The 21,901-nt window shown below is 40.2% G+C and overlaps 1 protein-coding gene across 2 annotated transcripts; it reads right to left on the reverse strand.

The window, feature by feature from the left end:
* Positions 1-1,767: 1,767 nt before the first annotated feature.
* esrra (estrogen-related receptor alpha) lies at positions 1,768-20,720 on the reverse strand. 2 transcript variants are annotated; one of them, XM_060890284.1, is made up of 8 exons: positions 20,207-20,720; positions 17,254-17,366; positions 9,088-9,474; positions 8,448-8,564; positions 8,243-8,356; positions 7,314-7,481; positions 6,545-6,814; positions 1,768-5,641 (listed from the first exon to the last, which is right to left on the reverse strand). In XM_060890284.1, the coding sequence occupies exons 3-8, from the start codon at positions 9,467-9,469 to the stop codon at positions 5,388-5,390; spliced, it is 1,305 nt and encodes a 434-aa protein (XP_060746267.1). In that variant the 5' UTR covers positions 9,470-9,474; positions 17,254-17,366; positions 20,207-20,720; the 3' UTR covers positions 1,768-5,387. The 2 variants fall into 2 exon arrangements, with proteins under 2 accessions (XP_060746267.1, XP_060746268.1); XM_060890285.1 differs by lacking the exons at positions 17,254-17,366; positions 20,207-20,720 and adding an exon at positions 15,490-15,800.
* Positions 20,721-21,901: the final 1,181 nt, after the last annotated feature.

Raw genomic sequence — 21,901 nt, forward strand, 5'->3', positions numbered from 1 at the left:
CCCCTGTACACACACACGATAGCCCCGCCTACCCCTGTACACACACCCCTGATAGCCCCGCCTACCCCTATACATGCACACACCTGATAGCCCCGCCTACCCCTATACACACAAACACACACACACCTGATAGCCCCACCTACCCCTATATACACATACACACACACACATTCAGTGCGTCCCCATAGCTGTCATGTTTACAACTGTTGTTATACATTTTTTACTTTAGCCCCACCCTCTTAGTTTGATTGACAAAGTCACTTCACCACACACTTACTATTTCACTTACCATATCAGTGCATTTCCTCCATTTAATGTCATTTCATGTTCATTTTTTCTTTGTTTAACAAGTAATACACAAGTAATTGACCACAGAGAGATCATTTATCCTGCGGTGTTGTGTATATATAGTGCAACTTGTGGTCAAAAGACTCTTCTAGGTTTCATAGTACAGTAAATTGATCTTGAGTAAGCTGTGATGAAAAGGTATGGGGTGAAGAGCGAGAGTTTTGGGGATGTGGTAGTTTAGTGGTTAAGGTGTTGGACTACTGATTAGAAGGTAATGAGTTCAAATCCCAGGTCCACCAAGCTGCCATTGCTGGGTCCCTGAGCAAGGCCATTAGCACTCAATTGCTCAGTTATATAAATTGTAATAAAATGTAAGTCACCCTGGATAAGGGTGTCTGCTAAATGCACTAAAATAATAAAGTAATTGGTAAAGTTTCACAAAAACAAAAGACCAACCTAGATTTATTAGGAAAACCTGTACGAGTTCATTCATGCTTCCCCCAACATCATTTCACTCAAAAGTGACATGAATAATTCCCAGAAAAGGCTCCTAAATAAATCTGACACATTTGTTCTGTCAAATGTTAAAAGTAGTATAACATTTTTCTTTATCAGCATGTGTCCTTATGAGCTGCTAATGCATCATTCTCTCTGAAGTATTTAATTGCTTTAAGTATAATTAATTTAAGTATTTAACAATTAAGTGGCATGAAATGAACCACTAACCCGATACCAACATTAAAATTAATCCTTGAAGTTTTCAGATGAATCACCGTGTTAATTGTTAGAAGGTCTCAAGAGCGAGGTTGTTTTGACATCACCAAAAAATGGATCTGAAGATCTTTTTTTTCTGCATTGACTCATTTAGTGGGGGGCACGGTGGCTTAGTGTTTAGCACGTTCGCCTCACACCTCCAGGGTTGGGGGTTCGATTCCCGCCTCCGCCTTGTGTGTGTGGAGTTTGCATGTTCTCCCCGTGCCTCGGGGGTTTCCTCCGGGTACTCCGGTTTCCTCCCCCGGTCCAAAGACATGCATGGTAGGTTGATTGGCATCTCTGGAAAAATTGTCCGGTGTGTGAGTGTGTGAGTGAATGAGAGAGTATGTGTGGCACTCTGTCCAGGGTGTATCCTGCCTTGATGACCGATGACGCCTGAGCTCCCCGTGACCTGAGGTAGTTCGGATAAGTGGTAGAAAATGAGAAAACACATGAGAAAAAACTGATTTTCCTGTGACAAGTTTCCTATTGTTTATAGCAGTAACTGTGCTTTTACACTGTTCGTGGTGATAAATGTGGTATAAATCACCTCGCTGGGTGATTATACCACAAACATAATGTTCTTACACCTTGAACCTCTTGAACAGCGAGTGTACCGCATATTACCACGATCCCGAGTTGAAAAACCACACGGTGACATTTGTACTCGTAACATTTTCACAAAAAATAAACAAGATCATAACAAAGGACAGACCAAATGGCAAATTCTGACGTGTGTTAATTTATTACAAAAAAAAACACATGACACTGACAATACCTTGAAGTACCTAAGTTCCTGTGGTGTTTTAGTGTTTGCCTTTTAAATCACAGTGATTCAATATGAACAAATTGCTGAAAGTCACTACTGCAGAACCATTTAGCTTTACGCAACAAAAAAAAAATAACAGCACACAGAGACATCCACGATCATTATACTAAAACCCACAGAAAATAAAAACAACCAAATAATATTAATAAACATCAGCAAATTGAGTAAAAAATAGAATTTAATCTTTTAAATACAATATTTTAAAATACAAACATTGATTTGTTCATTACCTTATAAGCTGTATCATTTCTGTGGATTTTTAACACTGTTATTACTGCTGAGGTTTGATTTACAGTAGGTCACTATACAGAGACATGTGAAAACAGAGTTTTGGTAAATTCTGGTATTGCTCATTTACATAAATATACACAGACACACTAACAGCTACCCGTGACTTTAAGTGATTTCTAAATGATGTGTCCCCACTGACGGATGTCCCAAAATCTCATCTAAATTCGACATTTACAAAATGGCATCATACAATGTTGATAGTCGATGAAAACACTAATGTATTAGAATTATATTTGCTAATATCGTTATGTATTATTATTACTATTATTATAATTATTATTAACACAAACATTGACGTTGTTTACAGCTTCCTTTGAATGTACCCGGACATCTATAGTTTTGTACACATTCTGCAACATGACCAGGAACAGAGAGACGTGTTTCTCTCTGTATGCCAAAGACGAAAAGACTCAGAAACTAAGCCAGAAAGTATTTTAGTGTTGATAAGGTTACGGGGGGAAAAAAGAAAGAGAGATTTTGGCCAGGTAACAGGACTGATGCCATGCTAGATAGAGACAGTAAAGAGAAGAAATGTTCGACGTTACATGTCGGCTGCCTGAAATCTGCAATATTATTCTGATTATTTCTAAGTAACGTTTAAACACATTAACGTATCTTTCCCTGGCTTTTGTTATTCTTTAGTTGTTAGCACTCAGTGACAAAACTGCGAAGAGGAAAAAAACAAAACAAAAACAACAAAAAGAATAACAATAACTAAACATGAAAAAGTAATATATTTTACAACATTCAATCAGATTGCTTTATTTTAGTACCGAGCTTGAGGACATGTAATATGTGGGGAAGAAAGTCTACGTTTCAAGTCAGTCAAATTTAAACAAACCACAAAAGAGAAAAGGAAACTCAGACTAGAGCATCCATGGCGTATCGGACTGGGGTTTCCTACAAGATAATTAAAAGCTTACTTTAATTGGAAATTGTCTAAGAAAAATCCAATCACTGCCTAGAATCAGGAGCGGCTTGCGTAGGGGACGTCGATGCAAGCGAAACTTGTACACAAACAATCGTTATTACAAACAAACAGTGAAAAGCACCCTGAAGACACACTGCAATCTCAGAGGTCTGAATCTGTTGATTAGTGGTTCGATTCTCTTCTTTATTCTCCCTTGGCCTGGACAGCAGTTGGCTTTTCTTCCTACTGTTGAGTTTTTAAAATGCAAATAAAAAAAAAATTCTAAGTAGTAATAAAAAATAAAAAGGTAGCAGAGTTGTAGGGCTCTGAAAATGATTGCATATAATACCAGACACATGTCTGTAAAGCAAACACCCCAAAATAAACGGCTCGGAAACAGCGGTGACCGACACAACATCGATAAAACGTTTCCAGGATGGTCGAGGGGCTGTGAGGGATATTTTTTTTTTTATACTTGGTATTGTGAGGCTCTGCGTGTTGTACCGAGTGTTGCTCAGATACAGTGAAAGTCTTACGGCGCACACGACGCATCAACGTCCGTCATGAGGATTCAAGTTTCACTCCATCTCAATCCTGAATCAGTTCCTTCTCATTCATTCAGAGGGAAGATTCAGAGTGCAGAGGCAGAACAACTAACATCAGTCTCGGCGGCGTCTCCTGTGTGGGCTCCCAGTGTTAAATATTGTATTGGTCACATGGAGAACAAGGTGAAGCTTTGAGCTTTAGCTTTAGCATGAGTTCGTGCTCAGTCCTTTCAGGTGGATTAGAAAACAACATCTTTTCCTCAGCACAGCAGCAGACTCCATGTACAAAGCCAGCTGGCCTACAGGGCCCGAGGTGGCTCTTTTACCCTGATCTAAATGCACCAACGCATCTGTGCACTCGCACACTGCACATAAAACACACACACACGCACACACACACACAAACGCATGTAGAAAGTTCAAGATTCTCTAGCTGTTCACTCTGTGGAAGTGACTGCTAAAATATAAAGAGTGCATTACTGCGTAAAGAAGAGCGGTGTCCTATTTGACAGCATTCCCTTTGTGTACCACTACATTAGAGAACTTGAACGGAATAAAAGTCTCGAGTTAACAGCGCCCCCTCTGTACGGAAAAATGCATGACTTGCACTTCTTATACATATTGCTTTAAAATATATTGCATGTTATAGCATGTACTATATTTCTGCTCCGGCCACATGTAACTCCTAATTTACTAAATCCCCTGTTCACCCTGTAGGTCTAACATTCCTGTACATGTCTTGCATATTTCGATTCAAACCGCAAAACTATCTGGGTAAATCAAGGAACCACGCACATGCACACACACACACACACACACACATACACACACACACACCCGCACACCCAAGTGTGACTGCAAAAAGGTTAAAACATGGCTCTTTATGAGGTCACCTAATGGATTAATGTCTCGGTGTGGTGTTTTGTATGGCTTAGCTACAGTTTCACAAGAGGGAACTACACGTGAAGGAGCTTTCATATAGGAGTAACTAAGGAGGTATTCACACTGGAGGTTTAGTCTGAAACAGAGAATAAAAAATTAATAACGTCAAAGCCGTCACGGCATCGAACCGTGTTCGGTTGCACCGGAACTGTGCTGTGATTCCCGTGAACGCGAACTTGTATACGCATCGTGTGCTTGTGTTATAGCCGATCATGACATCAATAGCTTCCACAACACACGTGTGCTATGAGTGGCAGGGGAAGGTTGTGGGAGACGGATGAGGTAAGGAGAATTACTTGCGCTTAAAAGCACCGGTGGTGAGTCTCGCTGTGTTCTCCGTGTGTTTGTGACGACGTAAGATGAAGACAAATACACCGGGGTTTGACAGAATCAAGTGGGTCAGAAATGATGACCTGCACTCGAATTCAGCATGAAAACCACCCGAACGTCACTTTCTTGCAACGCTGTAGCCCGTAAATGTTAACATGATGGAAGGTCCTATTTGTTAAAGCAATCACTAGGAAGGTGTTTGATAACTAACAAGATATCCATGTAGCTTTTGCTAAAATTATTCCAAAAATCGAGTGAATGTTTTGACTGACAGGAGAAATAAGCTCAATAAAACCAAGAAATCGTCTATCTTGCTGTTCGATATCAAAGCTTTCACATATGAATATTTGAAGAGACTTTTGACTTGCCTTTCAGTCACTGTATTTGGGGTTTCTTCATCTTACAAAAAAAAAAAGAAAAAAAAAAAGAAAAAAAAAGATTACTTTATTCCTTTCTTTTTTTTCGCTGACCCATTGTTCACCTCATTGTGTACCTCACTCTAAGGGGAGTCCATCATGGCTTCTAGCATCTCCAGGAAGAGTTTATGCATGGGCACACCTCCACGGGTCTTGATACTGTAGAAAGTGTTGAGTGCACGGTTGGCGGTTTGCCGGAGGAGGGGCAGCGTGAGGAGAAGACGGCCGGCGCGCTGCGGGTCTTCCGGACGCTGCTGCACCACCAGCTCTAACAGAGCCTGATGCAGGAGATCCCTCAGCTTCTGTACAGCATCAATGTCCTCTATGTAGACCGAGTCTAGGTCAGAGGCAGAAAGAGAGAGAGAGAAAAAGAGAGAGAGAGAGAGAGAGAGAGAGAGAGAGAGAGAGAGAGAGAGAGAGAGAGCGAGACACCCAAAATGAGACACAGAATAAGGATGTGTGTGTGTGTGTGTGTGTGAGAGAGAGAGGGAGCGAGAGATAGATGGAGATACGAAGTGAGCAACTAACCAAACCAGACTTAGACAATAGGGGTTTGCTAATACGTGTCCCAACACATCCGGTGGTGAGAGATCAGAGGTGAGCTTTAAAATCGAGGGCCATCACATGTGACTTGTAGTATTTGCATAGCAAATAGAGATGCTTTGGGTGTGTGTAAACTGGCCGTTTACAGTAACCGATGCTGTGCAGGTCACTCGAATTCTACCTGCTGGGGCAAAATAATCAGTGTGCAGCTTTGTTCTTTACAACATAATGACAAAACAGGATTGGTGTGGGTTTGGATCATGAAACATAATGACTGACTTCTTCTGCACTACATGTTTAAGGGAAGTAAGAGCAGGATGAATCATAACAGGGCCAATGTTCTGTACCCTTTGGTAGCAATTACCCTTTTCCAGTGTGTCAGATAATTTTTTTCTTTTACATCTAAACGGTTTTATATAATAAAACGACACGATTGTTATAACCTTTTCACAAATCAATTTTATTACTGTTATTATTTATCACTGATACTTTCCATTTTTTATACTCTTTTCATTAACATGAAAGTATTGGCACCTTTGTTTTCATTCACCTGAGAATATAAAGTAGAATTTTACTCGCTTACCTGTTAAGCGGTTGCACAACATCTACTACTCAAAGGCAACTGGTTGTAAGAATGATTCAGGGCACTGTTATTGTTATTTCATGTTTCAAGACTGGAAATGGTAAAGAGGCTCACCTGAGTTAGTGAGAGCGATAGCCTTTAGCATGACAAACTCCTCACGCTCCAGCTGCAGGGCCCTAAAACGACGTGCCAGCTGGCAGATGGCTGCATTGAGCTCCGTCAAGCCGGCCACACGTGACATCTCCTCGTCCAGCACGAAGTCTTCAGCGAACACCACCTCGTCCTCACAGCCCAGAGAGCGATACGCCACTCCTAGTACCAGCACCTCCAACCATACAGACTGCAGTACAGACATCTGGTCAGCCAGGGAGAGAGAGAGAAATCCTGCATGAGAGAGAGAGAGAGAGGGGGGGGGGGGGGGGGATAAATGTGGTGCACAGTATTGTTCTGAATCAAACAGCTATAATATGAAATTCTGAGCTACTCTTTAAAATAGCATGGAAGAGCTAAAAGCCACTCACACCTTTCAGGAAATAGCACAGAAAGCTTTCTGTTGGCCTTGATGGCAATTAGGTGAAAAACTTCCCACACACTTTCATCCCCACCTCCAGCTACTCTCACAATCATAAGTCACTTTTCAGCAAGCACCTGTTTCTCCACAGCAAGGTGTGTGATTACTCGGCACTCTCTGGTGCTCGAGACTTTTCAGTTCTCTCGGCAGGCGAGACCGTCAAAACGTCAGACTGACAGGTTCTCTACCGTTACACTGCTTTTCCAGCTGGTTTTTTAACAGCTTGAGGAAATGCCAGCCTATTATCAGCAGCTTCAAACCTAAACCTTTCTTTCACTTTCTTCATCTCTCCATTTAAGACTGCTTTCTCACCTGGGACATGTTTGGCCCAGCCAATGATGACGACGAGCTCGCGGTCAGCGAGGTCACAAAGTGTGGTAAGGGTGCGCTGAGCCGTGTCGGGCTGCAATGGATCCGGCATTGCGAACAGCTTCTCAGGCTCGGCTACCAGCAGATGTGACACGATGATGCTGGGGGAGCCTGGGAAACATCCACATCCACATAAACATACACATTAATCTTTACGTACACAAAGTATCTGGGTAATCTGTTACAAAAACTGAACAAATCCCTTTGACTTTTACACGGAATTTTGTAAAACACTGTACGTGCGTATTTGCAATGCACATCACGTAAATAATCAACTCAATAAGACAAAAGGTTGTTAGACATTTTAAACGATTCAAAATCAGACAGCGAGATAGGCGTCGAGGCAAATATCTTCAAACAGAATGCCGCACGACACGGATTTTAACTCTTCCTTTTTTTTTTTTTTTTTTTAAATATTTAGAGGATGTTTCGTGTCAATTGACAACCTGAAATTTATAAACCTGTACATTAGTGGTCAGTTTTTGGAGAAGATGTTTCCCCCTATTTTATCCTCAGGTTTGATCACCTGCCAATTCCCACTAACCGCCTATGAATATGACAGCTACCGAACCAGGGAGCGTGAAATCTAAAGACATGTGAAGCCAGCCAAGTGTATCTTTTCAAACTGCTGCTCATGCTGAGTTACAGGACAGATTAAGACACACAGACGAAAGCGTAATCTGTTCTCTTCCACATACATAATCGTACAGACAGCCACGAATGGCTCCTGTAACTGTGACTGACAGGTCAGACTCTGCATGGACAGTTCTGGTACCTTCAGACTTAAAATGTAAGGCTGAAAACATTTGATTGCTAAAAATCTTTGCATTTAAACATAAAACAGTGTTTTTCATATTCATCTTTTCATTTACCTCTTTCCCCTTCTTTCTTTACAGCTATTGGTGTGCTCTGGTACACGGCGTTCTCCACTTCTGGCCGCCTCTTGTACTTCTGCCTTCCTCCTCTCACCCGGTCCAGACGAACTCCTGCACACACACACACACACACACACAGTTATGTTACAGAACAGAGTGCGTTCCCTTTGATGTAAAGGTTATGTTATGTTTATGATCTTACCCTCTTTGAGCATGCCCACTTTCAGGCACTTTGTGAAGCGACATGCCTGGCAGGCCTTCCTGCGTCTCTTGGTGATCTCACACACGTTGGATGCTGGGCAGCTGTACTCAATGTTCCCTGTGAAGGAGGTAAAGACGGTCAAAGATTAAAAAAAAAATAATGTCATTTATTACCGGATGTTTTTATGTTCTCCTTAAAACACCACAACCGTAAATGCCAGAGGATTCAAGTGGGTTTAAAAACACTGCTGTTAGAGCTTAGAAAAGTGCAGTGTTAGAAGAGCACAAGTGAAAACAACCCTTATGGAATAAAAAAAATAATGTCCTGGCTATATTATAGATAGTAAAGCTAACTCTTGATCAATGTTTTTATTACTAGTAATAAACAGTAATGCATATAAAAGCTAAGCTATTTAAGGCAGAAGTAAGTAGTGATGGCAGCGTTAGAATATGCACATCACCTGAGATGCTTTTTTTTTATGTACATCAGCAATAAAAATGCATCAGACAGCAAATTCTATACAGAAAATGCCTAGTGTGAATACAGCCTTAGTGAAGTGATTATATTTCCAGACTTGCTCCCAATTATATTAGCTACACTATTATTCTTTCTCCTCTTGCTGACAGGCAGGTGCACTTACCTTGGATAGTTCTCTTGAAGAACGCCTTGCAGGCTTCACAGGAGGCCACGCCGTAGTGGTAGCCGGAGGCCACGTCACCACATACGAGGCAAAGCCTCTTAGGAAGAGTGCTCAGGGCGTATTTACAGCGCCCGCCGCTGCTGCCTGTAGAGCCCTCGTCTGCACCGTCGGCTGCATCTTCCTTAAAGTGGCATCGAAGTGCTGGGCTGTATACAGGTGAGGAGTAGCGCACAGCTCCTTCCCCCCGTATGCCTCCGCCACCGCTCTGAGAGGAATCAGAAGAGACGCCTCCGGGGCTCGTCCTCCCGCCGACACCTCCGCCCTCCGGACTGCTGGGCTCAGCCTTTATGTGCAGCTCTGAGCGGCGCTCTCTGGAAGACATGATACCTGTGGAGAGAAAAACAGCAAGAGAAGGAGTGAGACCGACGTATGTACTCAGAGTCTAGATAGAGATTTCGTGGGAAATACCTGGGAAGACATGCGTACAGATGTGAACATGAACAGAATTCAACACATTACTGTGGGAAAATCCAGTTTAACGTCAACGAAAAAGAAAAGCGTCATGAAAAACCTGAAAGAAAAAAAAATCCGCATAAAAAATAAAACAAAAAAAGATTACAGAAATATAAGCTTCCTCAAGCAAGTACAACAAGCTTTAACTGATGATTTTTTTCTATAGAAGCAATGGTTAAAACCTTGACTCAGTTTAACAAGACCTTAAGAACCTACTCTGTACCGATTGGTGATGGTAAAGATGGTCATACATGTCTGTACAAGCTGCAGCATTCATAACAACACATAATATGCAGTTAGATCAATTAAGCCTGCAGTAAGCCTGCAGATACGCTCAAATATCCAGCAGAATTATTTTAACTTTGTCATAACAGGAATCTAGAAAGCTAGACATGTGTGTGCAGAACATTCAGAGAGAATTCGACGCAAAGCGTTGGCTCATAATCCCCGACACAGTGACCTCGGCCCACAGCAGATTAGGGTCATTAATCCAGTGAGAAGGAGATACAATCCTACAGAAGCCAGACAGAGACAGGTGGTCTCCCGGGCACTGTAGCAGATCCACATCTTGCCCTTCCTCATGAAACCTCTGACTCATTGCTCCCTTTTCCAAAAACTGCTGATCTTTCAAAACGGTTAGCTAAGACATTACTAAACATAATATTGCACAAGGAGATCTGATTGCCAAATAGGAAATATTGCTTTGATTGTGGATCCTAATAACAACGATTGCGGGTAAATCGGCAAATGTAGATTTGTGGACTCCCAGGTGGCTGTGGGATTAGGCTATTAGCTGCTTCTTTTACAGGGCCTGAGAACGATCCGAGCTCTCAGCCACTTCAGAACGTTTAATAATACATATCATCGGTGGTGTATACCACCACAGCCACTATAGTCGTACACCAAGATCGCTTGTTTTGGTATCAACACAATAAAACCGAAAAGCAGTCCTGAGGATAAAAGATATGTTTTAGAAATTCAATGCATTGTCAAAGAACACTGTGGCTAATCTTAATTACAGTGCATTGCTGGGACACTCAGTTTGGTCTGGTTGTCAGAGTGCATCACTGTGTCTTCTTACCTCTCCGGTCTCACCGATACAGCTAATAAAGTTGGACATAATGACTGACACGACAGATGATCCTGCACAACCGTGACACTGGAATGGAATAAAGGCTCTTCTGGCCAACCACAAACCCGGGTGTAAAAAAAAGAATATAGAATGTGTGTTGTTCGAAAGTAAAAGACGAGAAAATCAATCCCTGGACTGGTAATGACAGGCCTGCCACCTCATGCTGTTTCATATGGCAAGAGTAGTAACAAGGGCAAATCGACATTTTGCACTCGCATCAGAGAGATCATCAGCTTGAGGAACACGCCTGTCTAAATGTTCCTAAACTCAAAACCAATTTAAATGGTTGATTCCAAAAACAAAAAGTCAAATTCGATGACTTTTTGTTATTGGATTGTAAATGGATTTGTTCCCATTGCCACCAGACAGCTTTTCCTATCATTTCCCCCATCAGCCATCTACCACCCATGGAAGCTGATGGCTCACAACATCCTTCCGTCAAGACACCTGCACCATTTTGAATTGCTGTGCGGTGTATCATGCACAAAGGAAAGCATTACCAACCCTCTTATACATAAACGGTGCATGCCACGATTAGCTAGTATCACTGTGATTGACAGGGAGAGCAGAGCGTGCCTTCGGGCCCGTGGCCACGGATGGCATAATCAGAATCCGGACTAAAGATCACAAGTGTTACGCCACTCTGGTGCCAGGGTACGTCATTTTAACACTAACCTACTGTATTGCATTTTGGGATGTCATAAGCAGACTGGAAATTTTCCACTATGCTTTCGGAGATGGATGGAAAAGTACAAAACTCCTTAAAAAGGCTATATAATGGAACGAGTTGCAGTTGTGGCTTTCTTTCAGTGCTTCTTTCATTTAGTTTTTTTTCTTTCTTACATCACTGATATATAGAGATGAAGGCAAGACGTAGGAATTTGATGAGAAAAAGAATTAACAACATGCGTCTCCAATGTCATCTGCAGTCCAGACAGAGAGAGATAGGAGTGAACTCTGGGTGGTGTAAAGAGTGTAACTATGGCCCAATACAATCTGTGCTCCAAGACTTGCGCAAGCTGGTGAACTTTGACATTATACCCTGTCACCCTTCCACAAATCTCAAGCTAAGCATGCTACACCGTCTGCAATGAAAGGACACGCGTGCAAAAAAAATCTGAACTTCCTTCTATTAATGTGCAGTACTTATCAACATTTTAAATATGCCACACAAGTAGAGACTTATATCTGAGAAGCTTTAACACCACAGATCTGGATAAGTCTGGGCAGCATGACACGATAACCTCAGTAAATATGACAATATATACATATATTCAGTGAAATATTATAATAATAATAATAATGGTAATGTTATAACTGTGTACAGAATTTTCCATTCTTATTTTTAGTCTTTTTTGTAGACATATAAAATAATACAAATATTTCTTTGTTGTTGATGTTTTTTTTTTTTTTTTTTTTTTTTTACTTTTTTGTTCTGCTGGTGGAAAGTTCTGGAATAACCAGAATAACTCAATGCCTCCACTCACCGACAGTGATGCCTAGTCTAGTCCTTCTTGTGACAAGTTTGTATGCCTCAAATACCATTAAAAATGTTCTTGACTATGTTTGAGTCAATTCATCTGATGGTAGCAAGTTCATACAAATCCTACACTTTACACACGTGGACAATTGTTAGCAGTCTTCCATTAAAGAAAGAAAAACCCACAATGGTCAGTGAAAACAACCTGAAACTGTCAAAAGTAATAATAAATAAAAATTGACTGAAACTGACTAATAAAAATCAGACATTGGTTTTTGAATTGTGGTTCAACAGAAGCATTATAAAAAAAAAAACAACAACTAATCAAACTGGCCTGGACAAAAATGATGGTACCTCTAGAAAAGACTGAAAATGATCTGACCACAGAGACATGTCTCAGGAGATTAGAATGAAATTATAGACAAGCATGTTAACGGTAAAGGCTATAAGACCATCTCCAAGCAGCTTGATGTTACTGTGATTACAGTTGCACATATTATTTGGAAATTTAAGATCCACGGGAATGTAATCAACCTCCCTGGACGTAGCCGCAAGAGGAACATTGAATTGAAGAGACAGATAATATGAATGGTAACCAAAGAGCCCAGAACAACTTCCAAAGAGATTAGAAGTGAACTCCAAGGTCAAGGTACATCAGTGTCGGATCGCAACATCCGTCACTGATTGAGCCAAAGTGGACTCCACTGTTGAAAGCAAGTCATAAAGAAGGTGAGACTGGAATGTTCCAAAATGCATGTTGACAAGCCACAAAGCTTCTGGAGGAATGTCCTCTAGACAGATGAAACAAAACTGGAGCATTTTGGCAAGTCTCATCAGCTCTGTGTTCTCAGATGCAAAAATGAAGCATACAAAGAAAAGATCACAGTACCTACTGTGAAACATGAAGGAGAGTCGGTTATGTTCTCGGGATGCTTTGCTGCATCTGGTACAGGGGGTCTCGATATCTGTGCAGGATACATTGAAATCTCAAGACTATCAAGGCATTCTGGAGTGAAATGTGCTGCCCAGTGTCAGAAAGCTTGGTCTTAGTCACAGGTCCTCCAACAGGCCCAAAATATACATATACAAGCATTGGACTATACTGAAGTGGCCATCTATGAGCCCTGATCTAAATCCTATTGAAAACATGCAGTCTGGAGAAGCCACCCTTCAATCCTGAGACAGCGTGAGCAGTTTGCTCATGAGGAGTGGGCCAAAATACCTGTCAACAAATGTGCAGAAGTTTCATTGAGTTACAGAAAACACTTAATTGCAGTAATTGCCTAAAAAGTTTGTGCAACAAAATATTAAGTTAAGGGTACCGTCATTTTTGTCCAGGCGTGTTTCATTTTAAATGCTTCTGTTGAACCACAATTCAAAATCAATGATTTCAAAAGCATTAATTTATACAAGTCAATTTTCAGTACATTTTTATTTAATATTACTTTGGTCAATTGCAAATTATTTCACTGACCATTATGGGTTTTTCTTTCTTTAATGGAAGGGTACCAAAGATTTTGTCCAATTGTGTATAATGACTAACAATATAGTGCTACAAGATGGACAGAAAACAGACCCTGATTTCCATTTTAATTAACTAACTAATCCTTTTGTCTTATTCATTTAACTCCATTTCATTATTCTTTGTATGACAAACCTGAAGAAAGCGATCGAAATCTATCTGAAAAACTTTTTCAGACACTTGACCTTGCTGTGACCTTGAATATGTTTGGAAAAATTCCAAAATTGAATTAATTCATCAGCTGGTTACAGTGACCATTCGATATTTAACCACTCGTTCGTCATAAAGAAATGCATAGATAAAACATACATGTCTCCACCACCCAGTAGCAGAGGCATTAAAAAAAGATCTGAATAATAATTCTTTGAATAGTGCATAAAATAAATACGAGCTTAAAGCGTCTGAGAAATTCTTTTCCAGGTTAAAGATCTGGATTTAACGATCGGAAGATTTGGAGCAATACCTCAATGACTGAAACATACTGAGGTAACAGGATTAATTTGATTATTATAGATTAGAATAGATTAGAAATAGATACTTCACATTTTCACTGTGAAAAAACAAACAGATAAATTGTTTTTTACTCATATTATTTTGTTAATTTGCCCATAACTTATAAATCATTCATAAATTATTATTAAACCTACTTCAGAAGGTTATTCATATATTAATCAGAGGCTAATGAAATGAAATGAATAAAAAAAAACTCATATTTTACCAGATTAAGAGGTATCGATAAATATCGACTTGATGCCTCGGAAGCCTGATGGTTAAAACCCTGGTTAGAATAATTAGGGATGTGACAGTCCACTGGTTAAGGTGCTGGACTACTGATCGGAAGGCTGCGAGTTCAAATCCCATGTCCGACAAGCTGCCACTGCTGGGCCCCTGAGAAAGGTCCTTATATATATATATATATATATATATATATATATATATATATATATATATATATATATATAAAATTAAAGTCACTCTGTATAAGGGTGTCTGCTAAATGCTAGAAATGTAAATAATTCTGGTTGAAATACGTCTAAGAATATCTGACTTTAATATAAATATCTCATGCATCAGCAGGATCTATCTGGATCTATATATATATATATATATATATATATATATATATATATATATATATATATATATATATACATATATGAAAAACTTATAGTTCTGATTGATAAATAAATATGATGACAAGTTTGTCTAACGAGTTTAACATTTTGTTCAGAAGGTTACATGAGATCATTCATGCACCACTGTATGATCAAGTGGTGCATGAAAAAAAAAAATCTACTGCTGCTTTAAAAAAGAAACGACCTGATGCAAATGAACAGCGCAGCTAACCAAGTGCCCCAGTGCTCCTGGTTCAACCGAATAACCTTCAGTAAAGTTCAAACATCCATCACAGAAGTGTCACTTCCACTAACCCAGTTAACAGTTAACATGTGGCTGATAAGTATGGGTCAAGTCTTTCTGAACCGATGGTATAGCTAGCAAATTAGCACGACTGTCAGATCAGTCAAACACAGCAGCCTACAAAACACGTCACGGCTTCGTTTGCGTGCTCCTTTATCTAAACATTAAGCTCCTCGGATTCATAATCAAAGCCACACCACCAAGCTGATGACGCTTAATAAGCTAGTAATGTAGCAACAACAACAATAACAAACAACCCAAGCTACCGTTACTACGCAGACTAGCCTCGCGCTAGCTAAAGTAAGCTTAGCATCCACGGTGTGATTGCTAACTTACCTTCTGTACCTTGTTGAAAGAAGCAATGTGTATTAGGTTTCCTTACTCTTGCCGTCGTGTTTTATTTGTTTCTGAAGCCACTTGTGTGTGATTTTTAGTCACGGAAATCCAACTTTGTGGCGCATAAATCTAGTATCCGAGTTAATAGCATTGTAAACTTCACTTTTTTCGGCTCACATGGTCTGGAGTCACTGGGTCTTATTCAGGAAGGGAGAGGAGGAGCAGCTCACAACACACAGCCTTACTGCTTTGGTTATTGCTTCATCAAACAAATAAATATGCCTTACTGTTTTATACTGAATGAAAATTCAATTCTCAGCTCTAATCATGTCAAGTCAAGTCACTCACTTTACAACCATGGTGTGCATCTCAAAGTGCACAAAAACCTTGACCTTTGTATTTTTGCTGTATATATTAGGTGACATACACAATGTGTGTGTGTGTGTGTGTGTATATATATATATATATATATATATACACACACACATTATAAATATACACTATGCAAAAGTTTGACCATACATGAGCAGCGATGGAGACGAGGCTGAACTTGAGTGGTATGACCTGGAATGCCAGCTGTGCCCCAGGCCTCCTCACCTACATTACATTTACAGCATTTAGCAGACACTCTTATCCAGAGTGACTTTCAGTTTATACACCTGAGCAATTGAGGGTTAAGTTCCTTGCTCAGGGGCCCTGCAGTGGCAACTTGGTGTCACCTGGGATTCAAACCAATGACCTTCCAATCAGTAGTCGAACACCTTAACCATTCAGCTACCACATCCCAGTCATCAGTGACTCACCTAATGATCTTGTGGCTAAATGAGCACAAATATCCACAGCTACACATCAAAATCTAGTCCCTTAACGGTAGAGGTTATTATAACCGAAAAGGTGGGGACTAAATCTGGATTGGGATGTTTAAAGGAGCACATATGGGTGTGATAATCAGGTGTCCACATGCATTATACCACATACTGTACACAATACTAATTTCTACCTCCATTCTATTATAGCTCGTTTTTAATCATTCATTCATTTTCACTAACTGTTTTAAACCTTTATCCAGGATAGTGATGGATCTGCAGCCTATCCCGTTAATAATTGGCACGTATGAACAGAAACATACCCTGAATGGGATACTAATTCATCACAAATAGCACAATTTAAACATTCATTCCTTTACATTTACAACATTTAACAGATACCTTTATCCAGAGTGGCTTACATATGTCTCTTAAATACAACTGAGCACTTTAAGGGGGTTAAGGGTATGGCTCAAGGTAGCTTTGTGGTCTTCTGATCAACATCTTAACCACTGACCTACCACTTTCATTCATATGTAAGACCAATTTAATGTATGAAAGCTCAGGATTATACCTGGGACCCTGGAGCTGTGAGGCCGACATGCTTCCTGCTATACCACCATGCTGCCCTTTAATCATAGCTATTTATTCAAGTCGTCAGAAGTTTTTTAATTCATTCACAGCCCACAAACCTAAATTTGAATATAGATTTGAAACACACATCATTTCAAGAGTGATCTTTCTAATTTTATTATTGTATTAGATGCAAGTTAACGCTTGTTGTTATGGTACTGATGTTTTACTAATCTGTTCCATTTGACCCAATGAGGACAAATTACTTTTGTGTGTAATATCCTTTAAACAAATTAGGATTTAGATCATATATTGAATGAGATTAGAGATTCTCGCTCTCTAGTCTAGTCAGGTGGATTGGAATTTATTTGGAGAGATGCCCTACCTTTTTTTTTGCTTTTATGTTCAGCCCCACGTGGGCTATGAACAATGTCCACTCACTTCCTTTTGTCTTCAGATGTATGACAATGGGTCAGATTTCTCCAGCCATCAGGAATACTGTAAAACAGAAACAACCCTGAATGAGTGACTACATATAGACACGCTGTATTAATTAAAAAAGCTAAGTCTGAATCAAGGGTCAAGGATTTACTAAAGCATTTAACAAGATTACACTTAAATGTCTGACTTTTTCAGGCTTGTCTAATTTACGGCATTCTGTCAGTGTCATATATCACTTAAAATGAAGACTACATCACAGGATATATTCAGTATGCACTTATAACTCATAAATACAGGGCTGAATTTGATTTTCAGAATAAAAGACCTGCTGTCTGTCTATCACAGTACACCTACAACATTAGACAGAAAATGCTGATGGATGAGGAATGTAGGAATTTCTTCATCTTTCTTTCAGGCAATCACTTGCTGCTCTTGCTTACTGTCATTCACACACTCTTTGCCCATGTCAGAGGGACATACTCCCCCTTTCTCTCTCATCACTCACTCACTCACTCACCCACTCACTCATTCACTCGTTTACTCTCCCACACACAGACACACTCATTCGCTCACTCACACACTCACAGACACACTCACTCGCTCACTCACACACTCACAGACACACTCACTCGCTCACTCACACACTCACTCACACACTCACTCACACACTCACTCACTCACACATACACACTCACTCACTCACACACACTCATTCACACACACTCACTCACACACAATCACACACACTCACTCACTCACTCACTCACACACACAACACCATTTCTGCTTGCAATACCCCCTCCCCTTCTCCAACACATTCCAAAGGTCAAAGTCACATGCGGGCTTGAAGGACAGACAAGGCAACTCACTCTATTGCAGTGCATGCGCATGCAGAAAAACACAGTTTCACCTGGGTGATAATTTACCCAGCTTTAAGAGATACAGAGAGAGATTACAGATGTTGACAACACAAAGAAAGTAAGTCGAAAGAAGAACAATAATGTAGGGACTCAATTATATGAACATATTTATAATTGTAAAACACTTCCTTAACAGTTAAACTACCATCACAGTTTGTAGATGATAATTGTTTGTTGCTGATAAATGCTGTAGTTTTATTCATTTATTCATTTTTGCTTCATGGCATGGTAAGACTTTCATTCAAAGAACAACTTTGTGAGAACACTTTGTGAGTGTGACCATATGGAAGTGTCTCAAAGGGCTTGTTTTTACCAGTGCAAGTATAATTGAAAAGAATTCATGTATTTAACACTTGCAAACAATGCAAAGATCAAGGAGCTTAAGTACTCAAGTCAGGCGCAAAAGTATTCGAATTTAGAGTAACGGCCCGGCAAGGGATCTTAGAATAGATAGGCAGAAGTGTGAACGGCACTCTGTTCTTAGTTTTACAACAACCATCTGTTTTTTTAATGAATGAATTATAACTCATCATACTTTTACTGTTATTCCTATACTATACGAAGCGCAATTAATATAATGTTAATATAAAATATTTTGTGGTTACAATGGCTAAACAAATATCCCAAACTTTATAACCGAATGCCAGTGAATTATTGAAAACATGATATATATGATATCAGACCACTGGTTTAAAATAAAGGCAAAGCTAGAATGTACCATGTGATGCCCGGAGACCACGACAAAGAGATTAGTTTCCAGAAGGCAGTTTTACCCCGTATATTGCTTTCATATGGAATAAACCCCGCAGAGAAATACAGCCTAGTAACATTATCAAGGGAATAAAGAGAAAAAGTGGCACCATGCCCAAGGTGAAGCAGATGTACAAGACATCAGACTGAGATATTCACAGCAATCACATAAATGCGTAGTAAACCTTACATCACACATGAAGTGAAGTCACAGATCGACTGATTGCCTTATCTGAAGGCCAGTGTGTAAAACCAATTCACAGCAGAGATATGAAACAAGGGTTATTTGCCTTCTTGTTTTTTTTGGCTAAAGCACATGTGCAATGAGAGCATACGGCAAAGATTGCCAAAGCAGACTTCAGAAAGTGACATTGCACAGCGTATGGTGAAAGGTTCATTTCAAAAATTGGATTACTACTTCTTAAGATCAAGGATTCCCAGTCCTCTGGAGGATGGTGGGCAGAACCAGCACGTAAAATTAATTTCTTTTATCACAGGAAATATGCAATGTACTCTGAAGATCGTGTAGACCTAGATACGTTAGAGATCTGTATAATTGACCAATCAGTACATATCAGTACTTTTTATTATTTAAAAACTTCTCAACCAGTTAGCGGTGGTCTGTTTTCGTAGGTCAAAATAGAGCACTTTGTAGTGTTCTGAAAGTGGCTGTTAAATGAATTAAAACTAACATTCATTAAATCCTCAAAGCACTCATGCAATTTCTATACACCAAAGATACATTTTCGTTGAATGTCAGTTTGTCTCATGAGGCTCTGACGTGGGTCTGGGTTTATTTTCGGACTGCAAACTGAAGGCCAATGGGAACTGACCGATGTAGTGGGAAGGAACTGTACACATTATTATGGACTAAGGATTAGGACAACATGATCAAGGTCAGCACGCATCAACACACTGCTCCAGCCTATGCGGACTTTCTTCTTTACTTTACACACCGTGCCCCTCCTACACAACTACAGGAAGGGGAAAAAACATCTGGCATAGTGTTAGGAAGGACTTTTGCTATCTGACGTTTCAAAGAAAACGTTATATACATGATTTACAGAGTAAACTTAGTAATGTCCCAGACACTATGGACAAAATAGATGATTAAATAAGTGCACTGGATAGTTCATTAGACACACTGTGTTAAGTGGGTGATAGTGTGAGATTAAATTTAATATAGAGATTAGGCTGTTTCTGCATCTCTTTTTTTAAGTTACTTACCAGCATTTGTGGAAAAATATTGCTGAAGTCGTTTTGGGTGATAAGATGCAAGTCTCACGAGTCGCGTAACATCGTCGCTTGTCTTCCAACACACTCCGGTTTTTACGCACGGACGCACGCACGGTCGTTCTCTCTCTCTCTCTCTCTCTCTCTCTCTCTCTCTCTCTCACACACACACACACACTCACACACACACACACACACACACACACACACACACACACACACACACACACACACACACTATATCTTGAACGTGGCTCCGTCTGGCGATCAACTTTAATCTCACAGCAGCTTTTGAGAGCGCAGTCTACACGCAAGACAAATCTGACATGACACCTGGAGATCTTCAATGCAGACCAAGAGGACGTGTTTTTAATCCAGTGCTTGGCCGCTGGAAGGCTTTCTGAGGTGCTTATTAAGCGCTTTCGGTTGCTACTGGAAGCCTGGATCCTGTCTTCCGCTGATCCTGATTACGTCCGTCCTCTCTCTCTCTCACACACACTCTTTCTCCTCCCCTTCTCTCTCCGTTACGTCCTTTTCCATGCCGCTTTTCGTCATCAACGCCGCAACGCCGGAGAGAAACAGAAACTATTCCATATTGGACACCGAGTGCACTATGTAGGCTACAGAAGCTATTATTACGCACCCTATTCAGTGCGCGTGTGTAGGGTGAGACTTGGGATTTGCCCTTTGGCCTACAATGAAGTCTCAGCTTTTGATGAATTTTTTTTCTTGTTGCTTAACTGGCATGTTTCTATTTTCAGGTCTTTAACAAGTAAAAAAAATGACAGAGAGAGAGAGAGAGAGAGAGAGAGAGAGAGGATCTAGTAGTTTAATATATTTAAATGCCTATTTTATTTGATCGTGCATATGAAGTAACTGTGTGCACAGACTTAAGTTACAAAATATCACTTATCACATTTATGATTTATCAGATGGCTGTTACAAAATGCTTAAATGTTGTGTAATTGTGCCTAACTTTTACGCATGAGTTGTTTGTGCTCACTTCTGATTCATATGTACACATTTATCATATGCAACAGTATATGAAATCGTTTAGCCTAAACACTGTGTCACAAAGGGTCTAATTTGTGTTATTTAGGCTTTTAGGGGCTTGTAGTTGATGTTGTAATGCGGCAGAATGTGTTTGGGACGGTTGTAAATCCCGCATGGCTTTAGATGGCATGGAAAATTCTTGGTCTCGTGACACTGACCCAGCTCTGCGGCCTTCCCCCGGTCAGCTGGCTCGACTAAAGCACCAGCAGCTCACACACAACACTCCCTACAGATTGAGCAGATCAGAGGAAACAAGCCTGAAACAAGTCTCCAGTGCCTCCGGTAACTCGAACCGGAAACACAGGCGCGTGCTGCGCCGTCAAGGGAAAAAAATGACCTCATCTATCATGCGGTTTTAATAGAGGAAAAAAAAAACTAAAAAAAAAAAAAATCACTAACATAAAAACGATAGATGAGTCATCCATCCCTGGGTATGCACGGATACAGTAATAAAAGAGCTCTGTATAGCCTACAGGGGAGGCACGCTGTGTTCCTGGTGTCATTGAGAATCTGCACGCGACCTTGAATTCAAGGTCATTCATTCCCCGACGCCGCATAGTCTATCCACTGCATTTGAGCGGAAGTACTCTGTGCTGCTGCATTATGTCCACACACAATTATAAACCATGTCACGAC

Source organism: Tachysurus vachellii, chromosome 17 (genome assembly GCF_030014155.1).
Source record: "Tachysurus vachellii isolate PV-2020 chromosome 17, HZAU_Pvac_v1, whole genome shotgun sequence".
NCBI classification, from domain to species: Eukaryota; Metazoa; Chordata; class Actinopteri; order Siluriformes; family Bagridae; genus Tachysurus; species Tachysurus vachellii.